Below are 17,003 nucleotides of genomic sequence, written 5' to 3'. Positions count from 1 at the left end.
CATACTCATTAAATACTGACACCTGATCCAAAAATTCAACAGCTCTGCTAGATCTGTGTTTTTCTCAATCTGGTTTGTTGTGTTTCTGCACAGCTCTTTCAAACTGCTGGTCACCGACATACATAAAATGTGCATTAAACAGTCCATTATAATCCATATTCCGGATGCATTAAGACGTCTTCTGTTTATTCCCAGTGTGTTTCAGAGACGGTGACTGTCTGGGATTTGAGGCTTTGCAGTGACAGCGTTAATCCCATCCCAAGACGTTCTAACCCGCAAGTTTAGGCTTCTGCTTTAAGCTGACATGGAGGCTACGGCGTTAAAGCAGGTATGTAAAGCCTTGGTAGCGGCCGTAGCTGACCTCCCCAGAAATCTGGCTACACGTTGTGGCATCTAAGAGCCTAAGAGGTATGATCGGTCCGCTTGGTAGTAGTAATTTCAGTAATTTCGAATGCATCGAACTGACTGTTTTGGATCAATAAAGAACCTGTAAGTTTAACTGAGGAGACATTTGTATGACTCGACGAAATTTCAGCGGAAGTTTCAGTCGCCGTTGTCGAAAGCGAAGGAAGAAGTGGAAACAAGAAATTTAACCCCGAGTGGCAAAAGACTAGCATTTGGATGGCGTTGTTACAGGGACGAGGCAGACTGACAAGCCCCAAGTACAAATGGGCGCCTATCACACTGGACGACAAACTCGCTGAGGCTCGTAACATCTGGCTTTTGTCTTCGGTGTGAAAGGGTATTATCAACATTCCTTCCTTCCTGGCCCCTCTCAGCCAAGATCACATATTCTCTGGCAAGCGTTGAGTTTTAAGAGACCGAAGTAGGACATAGTAAGGACTGAATGTAAAAGAAAAAAATTAATGCTGAAAGTAAAAGCTATCCACTGGCAATATGACCACCTGCCTAGGTCCATGTGAGTGGTACATCATGTCTAAGTAACAGGCCCAAAGGTTTCCCAGCACTGCGTTAGACTACGTTGAATTAAACTGTTCAATGCACAAAGGGAATCCCTGTTTTCAACATGGCGTTGGGGTAAAGAAAAGGACAAATTTTGTTAGATACCCAAAACATGAACTCTTTGAATCAGTGAGTTCAGAGACAGCCAATCTTTTACTGGAATTATTCATGAGCCCTTTATCAAATATGCAGTAGATCTTTTATCTTTTTTTTAACGCTGAGAAAAATTCTGGTGTACGGAAGTCCATCCCTCACCTGAGCTCATGAGCAGCACGGCCTGCATCAGCGCCACCTCCGAGTCGTCCAAGTTGAACTGCGCCAGGCTCTTTCCCAGGTCGAAGATGGCGTCCGACACCACGCCCAGCCCGCCGTTCTTCAGCTGCTCGCGCTTGACGGCCATCTCGCCGCTCAACGTCAGCGTCTCGCTCTCGGGGTCGTAGCGTACGGCGGCGCGAAGCGACATGATCTCCATGCAGCAGCCCTTCAGCAGGATGATCTGGTCTTCACAAGGCAGCTGGGAAACAACGCACGATTTCATTAGGGACGGGACGGAGACTACGAGAACAACTTAATCTAAACAGGCGACATGGGTATTTGTTTAAAGATTAGACTGTACAGATTTTGTGTTTGAGGGGAGGGCAGAGGAATTATAAAGATTGTTTCAACTGACTACAGTTACATCAACAAGGGATTGACTGTCCACATACAAAGCTCAAACATTTCCCTTTGGGCCTACAACTGGTTATTTTCGCTGATTTACTCATCAAACATAAAAGCCTTTAGGATAAATCCACAGTAATGGCATCCATGTTTTTCTTAAAGCCCAAATGTGATTGTTTTCCTGGCATAGGAAAAGGGTTATACTTTTGTATTTGCAACAAATCCCTTGACATGCTTTATGTAACTGGGAAGCGCATACAATATACATGATGCCTGTAGTCAGTTAAAGTGATGGCAGTCTCTCTTAGATCGCTTCCATAGAACGCAGAGCAATATCAGTAAGTGGTGACTCATCACTTCATTCAGTATGAGAGGATGGCAGGGAAAGGGTTGGATTATTGTTGGGTGTAATCCAATCCGACAGGCAAATCTGAGGACAAAGGCTATAGACTGAGGAAGTGCCCAATCAAAAGGCCTCAGTTAGGTTAATAATCTTGTTAGGGCGCTATATTTATCGTCTCCAGGCCTTCGGCCAACAATCAACGACAGCTGCGACTATCAGCTACAGCTAGCAAGCTAATAAAGCTAACGGTGGCCAACTGAGTTGGTCACATTCAGGAGGCGACTCTCTTTTAGACATGAATTTTGGCTAAAGCTAATAAGCCCCAGGAAGTGGCTTTGTGGTTTTTCCTGAACCTTATAGAAAATGTCTACTTACGAGGTTGTGGATACCACAAAAGTTCATATGGTTTCCTCAAGTGAGAATGGTAAACAGGGGTCCATTTGTCCTAACACGACCTCTCATTCAATTCAACGAGAAAGTGTGTCCAAACTTCTGACTGGCAAGTATAAGCCTGACAAGACCATTCAGGACGGGTTTACATGCTTACGATTGAGATAGACTATCTGAGGCTTAAGATGAATTGTGACCACCTACCTCTGAGAACATGGGCAATTTCTTGGCAAAGTCGACGACGCGAGTGATGGCGGGGGTCATGATCTTGGTGAACTCGCTGAAGGCTTCCAGGTCCACCTTATCTCCGTCCGAGGTGGGCATCATCGGACCCTGGCCAATATCGTCCGGCTGGAAGGAAGGAACAAAAGACCCAATCTTTGACTTTGCCCTGCTAAGATTACGCTGGCTAAGCTTATAGACTCAGAAGGCAACAGTCTGGAAGCAGTTTTAATATCTTTTGAAAGATGAGTGCAGATGAGTGTACACCGAGAGCCCCTTGTGAGCCAACTGGGTGATGAACAAGAAGAACTGTAGCCTAATTAGAAAAGTCTCACAAAGTCAGAAGATGTGTTGGAGTCTGTTCCAATTAGAGCAACGGGACTAACGTAAGAAGACCTAATTCTCCGTGAGAATGTTGCCAACGTTGCACAGGTTTCTCTTCACTGATCCGTGGTCCCATAACGGGAATGAAACAGGATTTAGTCAATGCCACATAGACTATGAATTATAAGAGGGATACCAGAAGGCCATTATAAAGATGTTGTTTTATGAATGAGGAAGAAAAGAAACTGCAACAGAATCTACAAAAATCATGTCCGGAAATTCAAAATTACGGACGACGGAGTTCATAAAACTTGCTGGCTATCCTGGCTGCTGTCAAGTGTTAAGATTTTAGCAGTGTCTGCATGATGCAAATCACAATCCAACCACTGGAGTATTCTGTTGAAGGTGCTCTTTTGTAAAATAAGCAGAAACCTTCAGTGATTTTAAAAAAAATTCCAAAGTTTGCTCTCCCCGGACGGCAGCCAATCCGAAGTGTAAAGCCGAGAGTCTGCTCCGACAACAGACTGCCTGCGCTCTGATTGGCTTCCATCGCCCGTCTCCAAATACAGAGCGTTTGTCTGTTTGCCTTCCGGGCGTCCTCTTCTTCTTTGTTCACCTTGGTTGGCAACTTTTCTGCAGACCTTCAGAAAACGTTTTCTTTGCCTCCATGGAACGGTTGCCTGGTAACTGTCATCTGACCTTTGCGTCAAGGTAACCATCGGCGGTTTATACAGATGCGTCTGCACGTGGGACTCACCACGTGGGAAGGCAACGAGGAAGACGATGATGAAACGGAGAGCTGTCTTTTGGAAATGAAAAGAAGTTGCCTCGTTTCATGTTACGGCTTGACAGCTTTTCTTTTTTTAAGAAAGCAGCAGCTTCTACACGCTGTGAACATTTTGGGATAACAAGCTACATAAAAGAACGAATGCACGGATCCCTAACGGCAACTCACTTCAGATCTCAGTTTCTGTGTGATTCAGTTAATTTATACTGTCTTCTTTTGTTTCTGCTTTTCTTGGATCAATTAGAGATCGTGGCAAATGCAAAGTTAAATCTGATCGGGCATATCATTATGACCACCTTCCTATGTTGGATGTTGTGGCCTATTTAGGTATAAACGAAGCTAACTCTGGCGTAATGATTGCATTATACACTGTAAACTAAACTAATAGACACACCTTTCTTTCTGTAATTTCTAAACAGAATCGTGGTTGTTTTTTCTACACTTTGCCTAAAATAAGGCACCAAGTAAATTAAAAACACATTTCCACCAATGATGCAACCGTTGGCGCAGCTTTATGTGAAGCTCATTACCCGGTGGTGCTCTCCACTAAGGCTCTGTGAACCTAGGGGCTTACCAGGAACTTGCGCTTCTGCTTCCAGGTGGAGCCCTGGGCGTTGGTGTGCCGGTGGGCCTCGGTCACCATCCTGATCAGCTCCCACTCCGCGGTGTCCGGCTCCGGCCTCACCTGCAGCGTCCTCACCATCTCCTCTCTCTTCCGTTTCTCCCGATTCTCCTCGATCAGGCGCCGCTTGGCGACGCGCTTCGACTCGTCCAACACCACTGGTCGGCGGGATGGGAAGAAGAGAGCGCTTAGGGTGGGGGCGATGTGGTGTGGCTAGGCCAGAAATTAGATAAACACGCTCTCTTTCTGTTGCTTTGTGTGGGGAATGTCAAGGTCTGAAATGAATTCAGTGTTTTCCCTGGTGGAGAGGCTCAAGTGCAGCACACGGTTAAAAAAAAAAAAGATGGTTTCATACAAGAGGCAATTCAATTATTAAATAGGACTGAAGGGATATGCCTTAACCTCAATTAAAATATTATTATTTCATTGTTGAGCTGATTGTTGAAAGAGCATTTTAATGCCTTGTCTGTGGCTGAGGCTGACAACATTATTCTGTTGTAGATTTTGGTCCGTTATGCACATTTTGGCTGCTATTATATACACCACAGTGAACTCGGCTAATAGTCATTTGTGCACTGAGGCTGGATGACTCATCCACTGAGTGCCTGTTATTTGCAGAGCGCGTCCAGCATGAGACGCAGTCACAATCAATCCTCTCCTGCAGGGACGCAAATGACTTTAAATTTGATCCTGATAATATTACAGAAGTAGAGATGAATCTAAAATAAATGGTACTCGGTGTCAAATGGACATGGCTTTTCTGTTCATTCACTCATAGGCTTCCACTGCAACCAACATAAAGAACCAGCTCTTTTATTTTGAATGCTAAACTTAATTAATGACATAAGATGTTTGAAATTTCACATTTTTAATCAAAATAGCCTGGGGAAAGTCACTAAATTGTTAGGAAGCCTGGAAGACATAATATAGATATATAAATATATAAATTTGCACTGATTCATAAAAGTTACATCAACTTCACAGCTGCTGATCTAAAATTAGCTTCTAGTGCTATCTGTTTACACGGGAATAGCTTCTAGTCTACACCATAAAGTGACGAGTAGCGCTAAATGCTAATGTAGGCATGCTAACATACTCACAAGAACAATGTTAAGTTTTCTTTAAAGTTCAATGGTAATGCTAAATGCTGATGTCAACAGGTAATGTTTAGCTCACTTACCATCTTAGATATTAACTTATTTTGTCATTAGTGGGTAACATTAGCATGCTAGCATGCAAACATTTATTGATTTTTTTACGAGTTTCTGAATAAACCAAACTTGGCACCAGATGAAAAGTTAAAATAACACCAGCCTCACTGCAACCATTCGTGAAGGGAACATGATCTCAAAATGTTATATATTAAAATATCAATCTTATTGCAGCTCTCCAGCCAATCTTCAAATAATTTATCCAATTCTTTCATAGATAACCAAAGACCAAACAACTGACCACTCTCACACTCCAAGGCTTTTAAAAGTACGACTGCTGTGTGCTGTGTGTAAAAGCGAGTGGTGACAAGAATTCACAAGCTTATAATAACTCACAGTCCATGGCCATGCCCACAGAGATGCATTTCTTAAACCGGCACAGCTGGCACTGGTTGCGGGTGATCTTGTCAATGATGCAACAGCTTTCATATTTACAGGAGTAGGACGGATGGAGGTTCTTCTGGATGGTTCTACGGAAGAAACCCTGAAGAGAGGGAAGCAAATGGACAAAAGATAGATGATACGTTTAATAAATAATTAAAAGGAACATAATCCATTAAAAAAAAAAAACCTAGCGATTGGAACGAAAAAACACGTAACTCCATATCTCTTGCAGAAAGTCACTAATTAAATGCTCTTCTGTTCAGATTAGCATAAAACAGCCGCATTAAATGGATCACATCACATGGCAGGCTGGTGATAGCGTCGCAGGATCCTGCTGCCAAGAATGGTTAAGTATCAGAGTACAACTGAGCATCTCTCATGAGGCCTTTTATATAAATCTGTTGAGACAGTTTGATTGTAATCACACGGTGATAGAAAAAAAAAACTGCATCAAAGAGGAAGCTGTTGTTTTGTCTTCGGAATATTAAACGTGAAAAACTGGTCTCTCCCCGAATGATCCTAACTCAAAGCCATAAAATCCTAAAAACAGCCTCATTGGTAATAATATAATATCAGAACAATAAATCTCTTGTATTTCTGTGTATGTCTGGAGGGAAAACAAGTTCAATTCTGCTTCTCAGCTCCACTGGGGCATTTCAGTGTGCTTCATTTCCCATGTGACTTGGTATTAGCCCTTTAAGCTAATGCCAAGCCTGTGCCGATATACAATACAACACAAAGCTCATTTAATTCACAGTAAACAAAATAATTTCCTGTTCTTCAAGACTGTCACTGCCAACAGATGTTACAACGTGTTGTTAACCCAATGCAGCTGTTTGGAGTAAATATTAATTTCTTCTCAGGGAGCAGTAACTTCAATTTACTGCAAGCAAACAGCAAATATTTCCTAAAATGACTTCAAAGGTCCCCTATTATAACTCTTGTTTATGTGTTAATTTACGTCATGCATGTCCCCAGAATGTGTATTTCGAACTTCAGCTCAACAATGCCTACATATCTCTATTGTGTTTTTGTTTTTTTTAATATATTTAAAGGAGGATCTTCATAGGGAATTCATCTGGATTAAAATATGGCATAAAAGAGCATAGAAAGCCGGGCTGATGCAGGATGCGCAGATGAAGACTCAGCTCAGTTAAGGCTTTTAAACCAGTAAACAGTCCTTAAAATTCCCTGTGGGACATTATGGCACAGTGGCTTGGGCATTTTTTTGACCTTGGGGATTGCTAGGTTAGCATAAGAAAAAGAAAATGGCTGGACGGTTACTTTATAGTAGTGATTCATCATTATTTTTTGTATTCGGGTCAAATTCTGCGCTACTGTGACAAGTATATTTCCCATACGTGGGACAAATAAACAATGTTTCATGTGATACAGCTCACTGGAAGCCATGGTTTCATGTGAACTTCAGCCAAATTTAAATCTTACTTGCTACAACATGGGACGAGTGGTACAAATGCAATGAAAATTATCCCCAACAAAGTCTAACTCAAGTTTGCAAATCATACATTTTTAATCCTGTTTTTAAGAGTTTAATTTCAAGTGCATTCATTATTACACAGGATAAGATGTTACGATCCCTTGTGCCAAAATCCCAAACAAAACACATTTAGAAGCCCAGTCCAACTGAAAAAAACAACCAGCAGGCTAACAGTCAGCTACCAGCTAGCAGCCAACAAGAAGACACCAGCTAACTAGCCTAGCCAACAGCAGTAGGTAGTTTGCGGCATTTTAAATCTCCATGGTCTAAAAAAATAAAGAGAACAAACACTATTTTAAAGGGTGGCAGAAACATATATATCACATATATACACGCTACGTTAGTTCCGTACGTTGTCCGTGCCGTTTTCTCTGGGCTGCTATAGTATTAACATTGTATGGGAAACCCTGCAGTGAAGTCAGAAGACACCAGCTAACTAGCCTAGCCTAGTACTGCAGAAGGCAGTATGCGGCACTTCGTTGGGGTTTTCAAGTGGGCACCTCCCTTCACCGATGTCAGTTCCACCTCCATCCTGGAGTCAGCCCCCCACCCCCCATGCTGCCACCACACAACCCCGTGACTTTCAACCACCGAGAAATTAGCGGAAATTTCTTGTTGGAAATAAATGAGACGAAATATTAAGATTTAAATACCGAAATATCTTTTTTTATAATCATGTTGCTGTGGCACATGAGGCTAGTTAACGACATTAACTTGATTTCTTATGCTGAGCTAGCAATCCCCGACAAGGAGGCTGTTGTTATGGAAATTGCGTGAGTGCTTGACAGCAGGTAAAAAGGTTCAAAGGTTACGGTGCAATACTCAGGACAGTAGATCAGGGTAACTCTGAGGGGGTTGTAGGTTGACGTCCAGCTTCTGTAGGCTGTCGTCTCCTCCTAATTAGCATGTGCTGCTAATTTGGAGGAATGCAATCTCTATTGCAAAACCTTCTGCTCACCACAATCACAATGAATAAAAGTGCACAGAATGATTTAATACTGATGAAGGCAGACCTTGACTCCTATGTTTTTTCTTCCAACCTGAATATATGAAGGCTGATCATTATAAAAAGACAGATTGTATTCTATTGAATGCAGAATTGAAAACAGAAATGGAAATAGTTTAATCTAATTGGAATAATTAAATTAACAAGACTGCATTAGGATAAGCGAAAGTTCAGCCAGGAAGTCTACATTTTTACATACAAGCTCTTTTTTTTCCTTTTTTCTTTTTTTAAATCCCCACTTTCAACTCTTTCAGCTGACTGAGGTTGTTTGAAAACTGTTTATAAATCATCCCGCTGCAGTAGGAATTTAAAATAGTTCCTTTCTGGGCTCATGTCAGCTGTCATTTCAGTGCCGGATCGACTACCTCCACCTCCTGTCAAAGCTGTCAGAGCCAATGAAACATGACGGCCTTTTATCCGTTCCTTACTCTTTTCTTACCCTGTTTTTGGAAAAGGCTTAAATAAAAAAAAAAAAAAAAAAAGAAAAACCACCATTTAAATATGGCTCACATGACAGCCTTTCACATAAACCGTGGGCAAATCAAAAAAGTCTGACACAGCTTTGGGGAAAAGTCGATCCCACTGTGTCTTAAAGACAGTTTTAGTGAGTACGAGATGTTCTACACTACCTTGCAACCTTCGCAGGTGATGCAGCGGTAGTGGTACCCCGTCGCCTTGTCCCCGCACACCACGCATGGCTCGTCCTTCTCCAGGTAGCTGGGGATGTACCCTGGAACAGAGACGCTAAGAGCTATAGGAGAGGAGGAGGAGATTGAAGAGGAAGACAGCGTGGAATGAGAGATGGGGCGAAACGGGGAGGGGAGGGGGGGGTCGGTGAGGCCGTTGGAGGGGGATTTTTTGAGTGACATGGGATGGTCGAGATGAAGAGGGGTGATGGAGATGGAGAGGAGAAGAGAAGAAGTGGTGGAGAAGGAAAGGGAAGGGAAGGAAGGGGCTGAGTGTTACCACAGGAGCCTTAATGAAGCGCCTGTGCGTGGGGCCCCAAGACACTGTGACACAGGATGGAACATACACCGATCAGACGTAACATTATGACCACCTTCCTAATATAGTGCAGTGTATAGAGTAGGTCTCCCTATCACCAAGTCAACATCTTGTGCTGTCTTTTTAGTTAAACTGTTTTTGCAGTTGCATCCTGCTGGGGATGGTTGCTGCCATCAAGGAGTGTCGTTGCTATGAGATGGGGGTTCCTGGTCTGGTCTAGGTGGTAACATCCACACGAATGAATACCAGGTCCAAAAGTTTCGGAGCAGAACAATTAGTTGTCACAAGATGGTCGATGTTATTTACGCCTCCTGTCAGTGGTCATAATGTTGTGGCTGATCGGTGTATATAAGACTGGCAGTCTTTTCTGCACACATGGAACTGCCAGCTTAGGAGGTTCACACCTCATGGTTTTCGTCTTAAAGCTACCGTGCCGACCTTTTGTCTTCTCCTTTGACTATGAGGCTAATGACTCAAATGTAGACATATCCCTAAAGTTTATATTTCCATTCTTCTACAGATTCTGTTATTTCGGTGCTCTTTCACCATCTTTGTAGTAAGTAATCCTGTAATTCTTCCACTGGACACATAGTTTTTTTCATGTTAGATACTTCCTATGTGCTATTTTGTATGTTTTTCCCTATTTAATTCACAGAACCCAGGTTACATTTGTAACTTCCGCCATAAATCGCGCTCTTTTCTTTGCATTTTAATTCACACTTACAATATACATGTATGAATGCAATTATTTTCTTTAAAACTCCAACCTCCAAGCCGCCATGTGCTTGCAAAAGGACTGACGGTCATCTGAGCATGCTCGGAAAGTCCACACTCCTCATGTATAGTAGACCTCCACATGCATTTGCATACTTAGAGCTATAATTCAACCTCCCAATCACGACTGCCCACAATCACATATAGCAGAGGCTTCTAGAAACCAGACACACAACCAACCTCCTTTCTTAAAAAAGTTTGAGGGGGCGCTTCCAGCTGCTTCAGAGCAGCAGGCATCATTCATGGACGTGCTTTGGAACATACTTCTGGTCGTGGTCAAAGGGATCTAAATCCATACTGACCATGTTACTTTGATGAATGTAAAGCTAATTTAACCACCTCAAAGGAAATACAACTCACACGGTTAGTGTTGTTGTGATTGTTTGGTGTAAGTTTAACTCATGCGTTTGGAAAGGTCTAATGACACCACGACTAATGACATAATGAATGAACAATGGGTCCGATGTAGGCTAAGTGCTCCGAGCGCACATGTGATTTATCATGTGATCGCCTTGATGTATGAAAACGGGTGACTTTGTACAACGTCCTGAAGTGTAATCCTCAGAGCTTCTATTCAGGATTTTACTCTTTCTTGTATTTATTCTATGGCTTTGAGCTATTTAAGAAGACTTTGGTCAACATTTAGCTACTGGGAATGCGAAAAAACACGAATCTAACAGGGTTGACGCATGTTGTGGTCATTTAAAACCAAACTCATGAAGTAAGACACATTAAAATAGAAGACTCAAGATTCACCAGCACATGAGTGGACTTAAAACTGTATTAAACTGGATCCTTTCAAAGTGGTTGTTGAGTATTTATAGTTTTTTTATATATATATCTTGTCTTTGCATCAATAATGCAGAAATGAGGATTAAATGGAATATAAATTGTTGGATTATTCTGTGGCCCTATCTACAGCTCAAATCTCACCGAGGTGAAGTAGTTTGAGTTCAACAAAGGTTCAGGAGTAATTTCAACATGATGAAGAGAAGATTATCGTATTAAAGGACCAAAGAGGACGCCACTCGAAAGCCAAGGGACCTCATCCTCCAGCACATCAAAGTGCACAGCGTCTTAAATGAGATGTGCTTTTCAATTGTGTCTATTCTGTTTTTTTTTTCTGGAAGTGAAAAAAAAAACAAACAAACAAACAAAACAACAAATCCTTACCAGACATGCTCTTCACCGAACATTGACTGTTCTTCCTCTTTCTCTTCGGCACATCAATCCACCTGAGAGGAGACAGGGGAAGAGGCGAAAATGAATAATGTGATTGAAAAAAAAAAACGCTATAATTTACTTGTAAATACTGGTTAACGCTGATTATTTTTTAGGGGTGGTTTGTTTAAAGTTCAATCCCAATTTTCCACGGTTGGAGGTGACAATCTAAAAACATTTTAATTAGAGATACAATAATTATCTAATCCATTAAACTTCTACAAACATGCCGTGGACCGCTAACGGCCTGTTCTGTTTGTGCACTCAACAAAAAAAAACAGGTGCTCGTACAAAGCCCCGGCTCTGTAAGTGGGGCAAAAACAAAGTGTCTTGGCGTGACGAGCACAACACTTTTCCCAGCCAAACCTACAACAAGGGGGCGATTTGTGAGCGCCGCTGATGGCGTGAATACATGTCCGTGAAATTTAAAGGGTTCAGCTTCTGATTTAGTAATGGGAGGGCGTGAAGAGGGTTCGCTTGGCTCTTCAGTTCAAATATCCTTCCCCAGGCGTAAGAAGGCTCAAACTTTTTTTTTTTTTTTTGAATTTCTGATAAACCTTTCGTTGACTGAGTGCTTGACGAAACACATTTATAGACCATTCGTTACGAAATACGTAACAGTAAACCACACGGTGTTTGTCCGTCAAGTTATTCAAAGTTGGTACCAAAGGAAGTGTCTGATAACAGCTGATTGGCAAATTGATATGTCAATATGTTAATTAAAACAGAGTTTAACATGTTTTTACCACAACACCGTCCACATCGTTTGGGTAACCAAAGTCCTAATGCTGATTGAAAAATCAAATGGTGGTGATGCTGGAAAGGGCTATCAATATTTTTACGTTCTCCTCGTCTCGCTCGGAAACATTTGAAGATGTGGTTACAGAGGAATCGGCTATTATAGCATGTACATCATCTGGGATGTAATGGACACAGCTGATGGAATAACAATTGACAAAAATGTAATGTAGTGTTGTTTTCATATAAAACAGCAAAGCACAGATTGGAAAGCCCGCATTGGTGCAGTGCTACTGGTCAGTTCTGGTCTGTTGGTGATTCACCGTATACTGACAGCTAATAGGCAGCTAATGGTGAAAATTTGTATTCATAATTTCCAGATCATTTACTCTACTTCAGTAGTTCAAGAACTGCTGCCTGGAGCAAATAAGCATTTGCTTAAGCTCAAGTTTTCCTTGACGCTAATTAGCACTGTTCGCAAAGTACTAAATGAACACATTATGTATATGTAAAGTTGCTACAATGGTATCTGTCTACAGGCTAAATCAACCGTTTAGTACACTAATCAGTGATGTTAGCAAAGTGTTAGCATGTGGATGTTTAAAAACTGTAATGCGTTAGCTAAGCACCTTGATAGCATTATGGCTGTTAGCATAATTACATCAGCATTTACCTCAAGTAAATCTGCTATTATGACTAGTATTTTAACTGACATCCTACAAAAAGTCCAAAGAGTCCAACACTATTTAGCACGTAATGTGTTAGCAAGATGCTAAACCAACACTCTGTTTTTCAACATTAACATGCTAGCATTTACCTCAAGTAAAACTGCTTTTACAGTTGGTACTATATCTGACAGCCTAGAAAATGTCTGAGTCCAAAGTTTATTAAGTAACACATTATTGTTTTTAAACATCAACAACTATGCGTTTATTGTCAGGATTGTTAACATGCTATTTTGAACATTCGCCTCAAGCAAATCTGCCTTAACAGCTTATATGTGTCTTACTGCTAACAGACAGACTCAGTGTTCATAGTGTTCTATGCAATCAAATGATCCTGTGCTGAAATTGGACGGCGTCAGTCGCTGGTGGGTAAAGTTAAGTGGAGTTCAGTCGGCTCGAGATAAGTCGCCTCAATGCGTCTGCACCAAAAGGAAGTCTGGGTGAATGTGTTCTTTCTCTGCAAATTAATTTTTGCTTATTTTACTCAGCTCACACATCATATTATTTCCTAATTTAAAAACTATACTGCAAACGGAGACACCTCGGTTCGTCAGGACGGAGGACAAACACGTGCGCATACATACACTCCAGGATACAGATAATTCCTTCACTCATCCTTCCACACCTCTTTCTATAATTCTCTATCGTTCCTGCACTCTCACAGGATGGAGTTTGCATTTTCTCCTGCCGGCAGATTTGGATTACCATCCTTTTTTTTTTTTTTTTTTTTTTTTTTTTTACTGTTTTCTGTCTATCCACATGTCTGGCTGTTAGCTCCACACCCCTCCCATTTCCATTTCCCCTCTCTCATCCATAAAATCCCTATCTGTCCCTCCCTCTTAGCCTCTTTGCCTACTCTGATTTTTTTTTTCCTCTTTTCTCTCCCAGTCACCCCCTCCTCATCTCTCTCTCTCTTTTCTCTTCTCCAAACTTCCACAAGCAGTATTAGGTAACACCACTGGCTCCCCCCTCCCTCCCTCCCTCCCTCTCTCTGGCTGTCAAATCCACTTTCATTTTGCAAAAAAACAAACAAATAAACAACAAAAAAATGACAAATCTTTCTCAGTTCTTGCTTCCTTTCATAGTCGAGCAAACGTGTTAAACTTATTGCAATGCACATGACTTGGCAGCTACATGGTGGGAGGCTGTCAATTCTGATTGCTGATCAATGCGGTTGCACAACTGTAACAAAAAAAAAAAGAAAACCCTTCAGCCCCTCACATTACTAGTGGAAGACGGTGTTTTTTGGCCGTGAGACTTGACTTAAAGTGGACACTGCACTACAATCTGCAGGTAGAGAAAAAGACACAGCAAGAAAAGTGCTTTGTGAAACTTAAAGCTGCATTTAGTCATTTCTGACCACTAGGAGGCACCAGAGTAGGCAAAAAACCCCACCAGTTTCAGCATTTTAGTCAATTTATATGTAAAGCAAATAGGGAAATTTTCTTTCAAATCGATGAAATGTTAGCCCAGTTGAATAAACTCGTTGCCTTAGTCAGATCTCTTACCGTTGGTACTCTGGTAATAAGCTACTTAGCCAGACGCGCTAATGCAGCTCTCATTAGCACAAATACACACACCGTTTAATCCAATTCTTAAATCTTTGACCTGGCAATTTGGCCTCTGACGAAAGTATAAATAGAAACCATCATCCAAGCCTGACGCCTGCCACATTATTATATCATTATCATTATATATTATGTGATTATTATGCTATTGTTATTGTTATGAAACGCTATCATAATTACATAAGAGAAACCAGCTGCCGAAAAAACGTGACCTCAAGATTCAGGAGCCGGTCTAGAGTCCGGTCCAGGAGGTGTCAGCTGAATGATCAGCAGCTGGAAGACGCTGCAGGAAGGTGGGAGCGAGAAGCTACAAAGCATTACACTTCACAGATTCCCCCTTTTGTTTTTCTTTCGTAAATCTCAACAAATACAATGTATTATTATCCGAGCTAGTTTCCACTGCTAATTGATTTCGCAAAAAAGAAACAACAGTGAGAGACCGGTCTTGAAAAGTACCTAGAGAATCATGTGAATAATGAGATGATTGGATGTTTACTTAGAGAATTCCAGATATTTGATTAGATTAAGATGGACATCCGATTGGTGCACTACCGGTGACAAAGACCGAAACAGACGCTTCATACTTCATCTGCTAGAAAACGGGAGCTAGGAATCACAAGCGCATCTACTTTTGATACGAATAATATATTGACACAAACCTGTTGATGCAATAGGGCTGTAAGATATGCATGTTGCTCCCTTTGCAGGAATAGCACAAGAGGAGAAAGTAAAACCCCGGGCGATGCTTTTCTGCAGTCTCCAAGCCTTTCCAGAAGTCCCTGCTCAGCTTCACATGAAAATAGGCTGTGGCTGCAGAGCTTTAATCCCCCGGTTGCTCAACTCTGAGTGGCCCAAAAGATCCCAGCGAAGCACAGTACAGTAAAGTGGAGTTGCTGCTGTCAGCTGGAATATCTGTGGCAAAAGTGGTTGTCTGCCTCAGACTGGCTGCTGGGAGGAACGGCCACTCTGTTTATTTCCCTCTTGCCACGCCCCCCCTCACCCCCCCCCACAAAAAAAATCCCTCCCTCCCTCTTTCTTTCCCTCCCTTCTTGTTGCTCTCACCCAGCCTCCCTCCTCACCACCTCCTCGTCGTCTCCCTCCCCTCCTAGTCTGCATGTATGTGTAGTTCCTCCCCCGGCGACATGCTCACAACACACCTCGTCATCTACCTCGTACAACCCACCTCGCCATCTTCCACATTCTTCCTTTACTCCATTTATCACGTATTTCTTCTTGTCAATGTTAATTCTTCCGTCAAGTCACATTTTTCCTTCACGCCCCATTTACTTTCAGCCCTCCTTCAATTTAACTCCATTTCATTTCATCCTCAGGCAGAAAACCAAAACATTTTTTTATTTTTTATTTTTTTTTGCCCTTCTCTCTACATCCGAACTCACTAAGTTACGCTAACTTGATTACATAACATCAGTCTGGTGCAGTCTCCCCACCGCGGCCGAGTTAGGTCTAATGAGGACGCAGAGATGCTTGACGTCTCATCAATTGAATTAGACAGCTCGCAGATGCCTTTTTGTTTCCAAGTGGAATCAAAACAAGCCATTGTGATGGCCACAATTACAGCAGGCCTCAGAATTATCTCAATTGTTCCTGAGTGATCGCTAACAGGGTTGAAGTTAGGGAACCCACAAGTTTCTCGGTTACCGAGCTGGAAACACATTGTTGGCGTCTCATGACCTAGCCTCAGGGGGGAAAATGTTTCACGGCTTCTGGTTTAGACATCAAATACAGCAGCTATCTGATCAGGAATAACATTATGACCACCCTCCTAATATCACGTAGGTCTCCAGAACAGCTGTGGCTCATCAGAGAATGGACATGAACCTTCTGAGGGTGTCCTGTAGTGTCTGGAAACAGGACGTTGTTGTGGATCATCACACATATACTTGATCAGTTTGGGATCTAGTGAATTTTGAGGCCAGGTCAACAACTTGTGCTGTTTTTCATGTTTTGTTTTGAATTGTTTCCAAAGCGTTTTTGTGTTTGTGACTGCCGCCATCAAGGAGCGTCATTGCTAAGGTCTGGTCTAGGTGGGTGCTACATGTCTAAGTAACATCCACATGAGAGAATGCTAGGTCCACAAGTTTCCCAGCATAACACAAGATGGTTAGTCACTTCTCCTCAGTGGTCAGTGGTCATAATGTTGTGGCTGAACAGTGTATCTGGACAACAGATGGCAGATACTCAGGGCTGCGAACGGCCTCTATTCGCCGTCTGGCCTGTGACCGTAGAGGTGAGGTCTACAACAATTTACAGCCGCTTTGTTTAATGTACTTTCTCGATGGAACACGTTGGCTTGCTTGTCGACATGGTTATGAAAGAGGATTCCCTTTTTTCTCTCGCCTTATCTGCCCTAGCCAAACACGACTGGTCAACACTACCTGGACTACAAACAGAAACCAAGGGGCTACCGGCTCAAAATCTAGTCCTTTGGCTATGAATTCATTAGCAGATAACAACCCTTTTTCTCCTTTCATTTGCAGTTAAGCTACCGCCTTTAGTAGAAAGCAACACTTTGATGCTAATATTTGCTTCAGGTATTAAGGA

At 42.1% G+C, this 17,003-nt stretch overlaps 1 protein-coding gene across 4 annotated transcripts in view; it reads right to left on the bottom strand.

The window, feature by feature from the left end:
- LOC124997410 (thyroid hormone receptor alpha) overlaps positions 1-17,003 on the bottom strand; it is an 86,981-nt gene that overhangs the window by 8,373 nt on the left and 61,605 nt on the right. Inside the window, exons 1-7 of one of the 4 annotated variants that reach the window (XM_047571079.1) lie at positions 15,101-15,409; positions 11,363-11,424; positions 9,040-9,140; positions 5,859-6,006; positions 4,264-4,469; positions 2,561-2,707; positions 1,219-1,477 (exon numbers count right to left, since the gene is read on the bottom strand). In XM_047571079.1, the coding sequence (XP_047427035.1) occupies positions 1,219-1,477; positions 2,561-2,707; positions 4,264-4,469; positions 5,859-6,006; positions 9,040-9,140; positions 11,363-11,424; positions 15,101-15,132 (955 nt within the window). In that variant the 5' untranslated portion in view covers positions 15,133-15,409. Of the gene's footprint in view, positions 1-1,218; positions 1,478-2,560; positions 2,708-4,263; positions 4,470-5,858; positions 6,007-9,039; positions 9,162-11,362; positions 11,425-15,100; positions 15,410-17,003 lie in introns of those variants that run through there. The other 3 variants (XM_047571078.1, XM_047571077.1, XM_047571076.1) reach the window with 3 other exon arrangements.

The sequence above is a fragment of the Mugil cephalus genome, chromosome 20 (assembly GCF_022458985.1).
Source record: "Mugil cephalus isolate CIBA_MC_2020 chromosome 20, CIBA_Mcephalus_1.1, whole genome shotgun sequence".
Lineage (NCBI taxonomy): Eukaryota > Metazoa > Chordata > Actinopteri > Mugiliformes > Mugilidae > Mugil > Mugil cephalus.
Note: the sequence above shows the minus strand (reverse complement) of the source record. Positions and strands in the feature narration are given on the sequence as shown.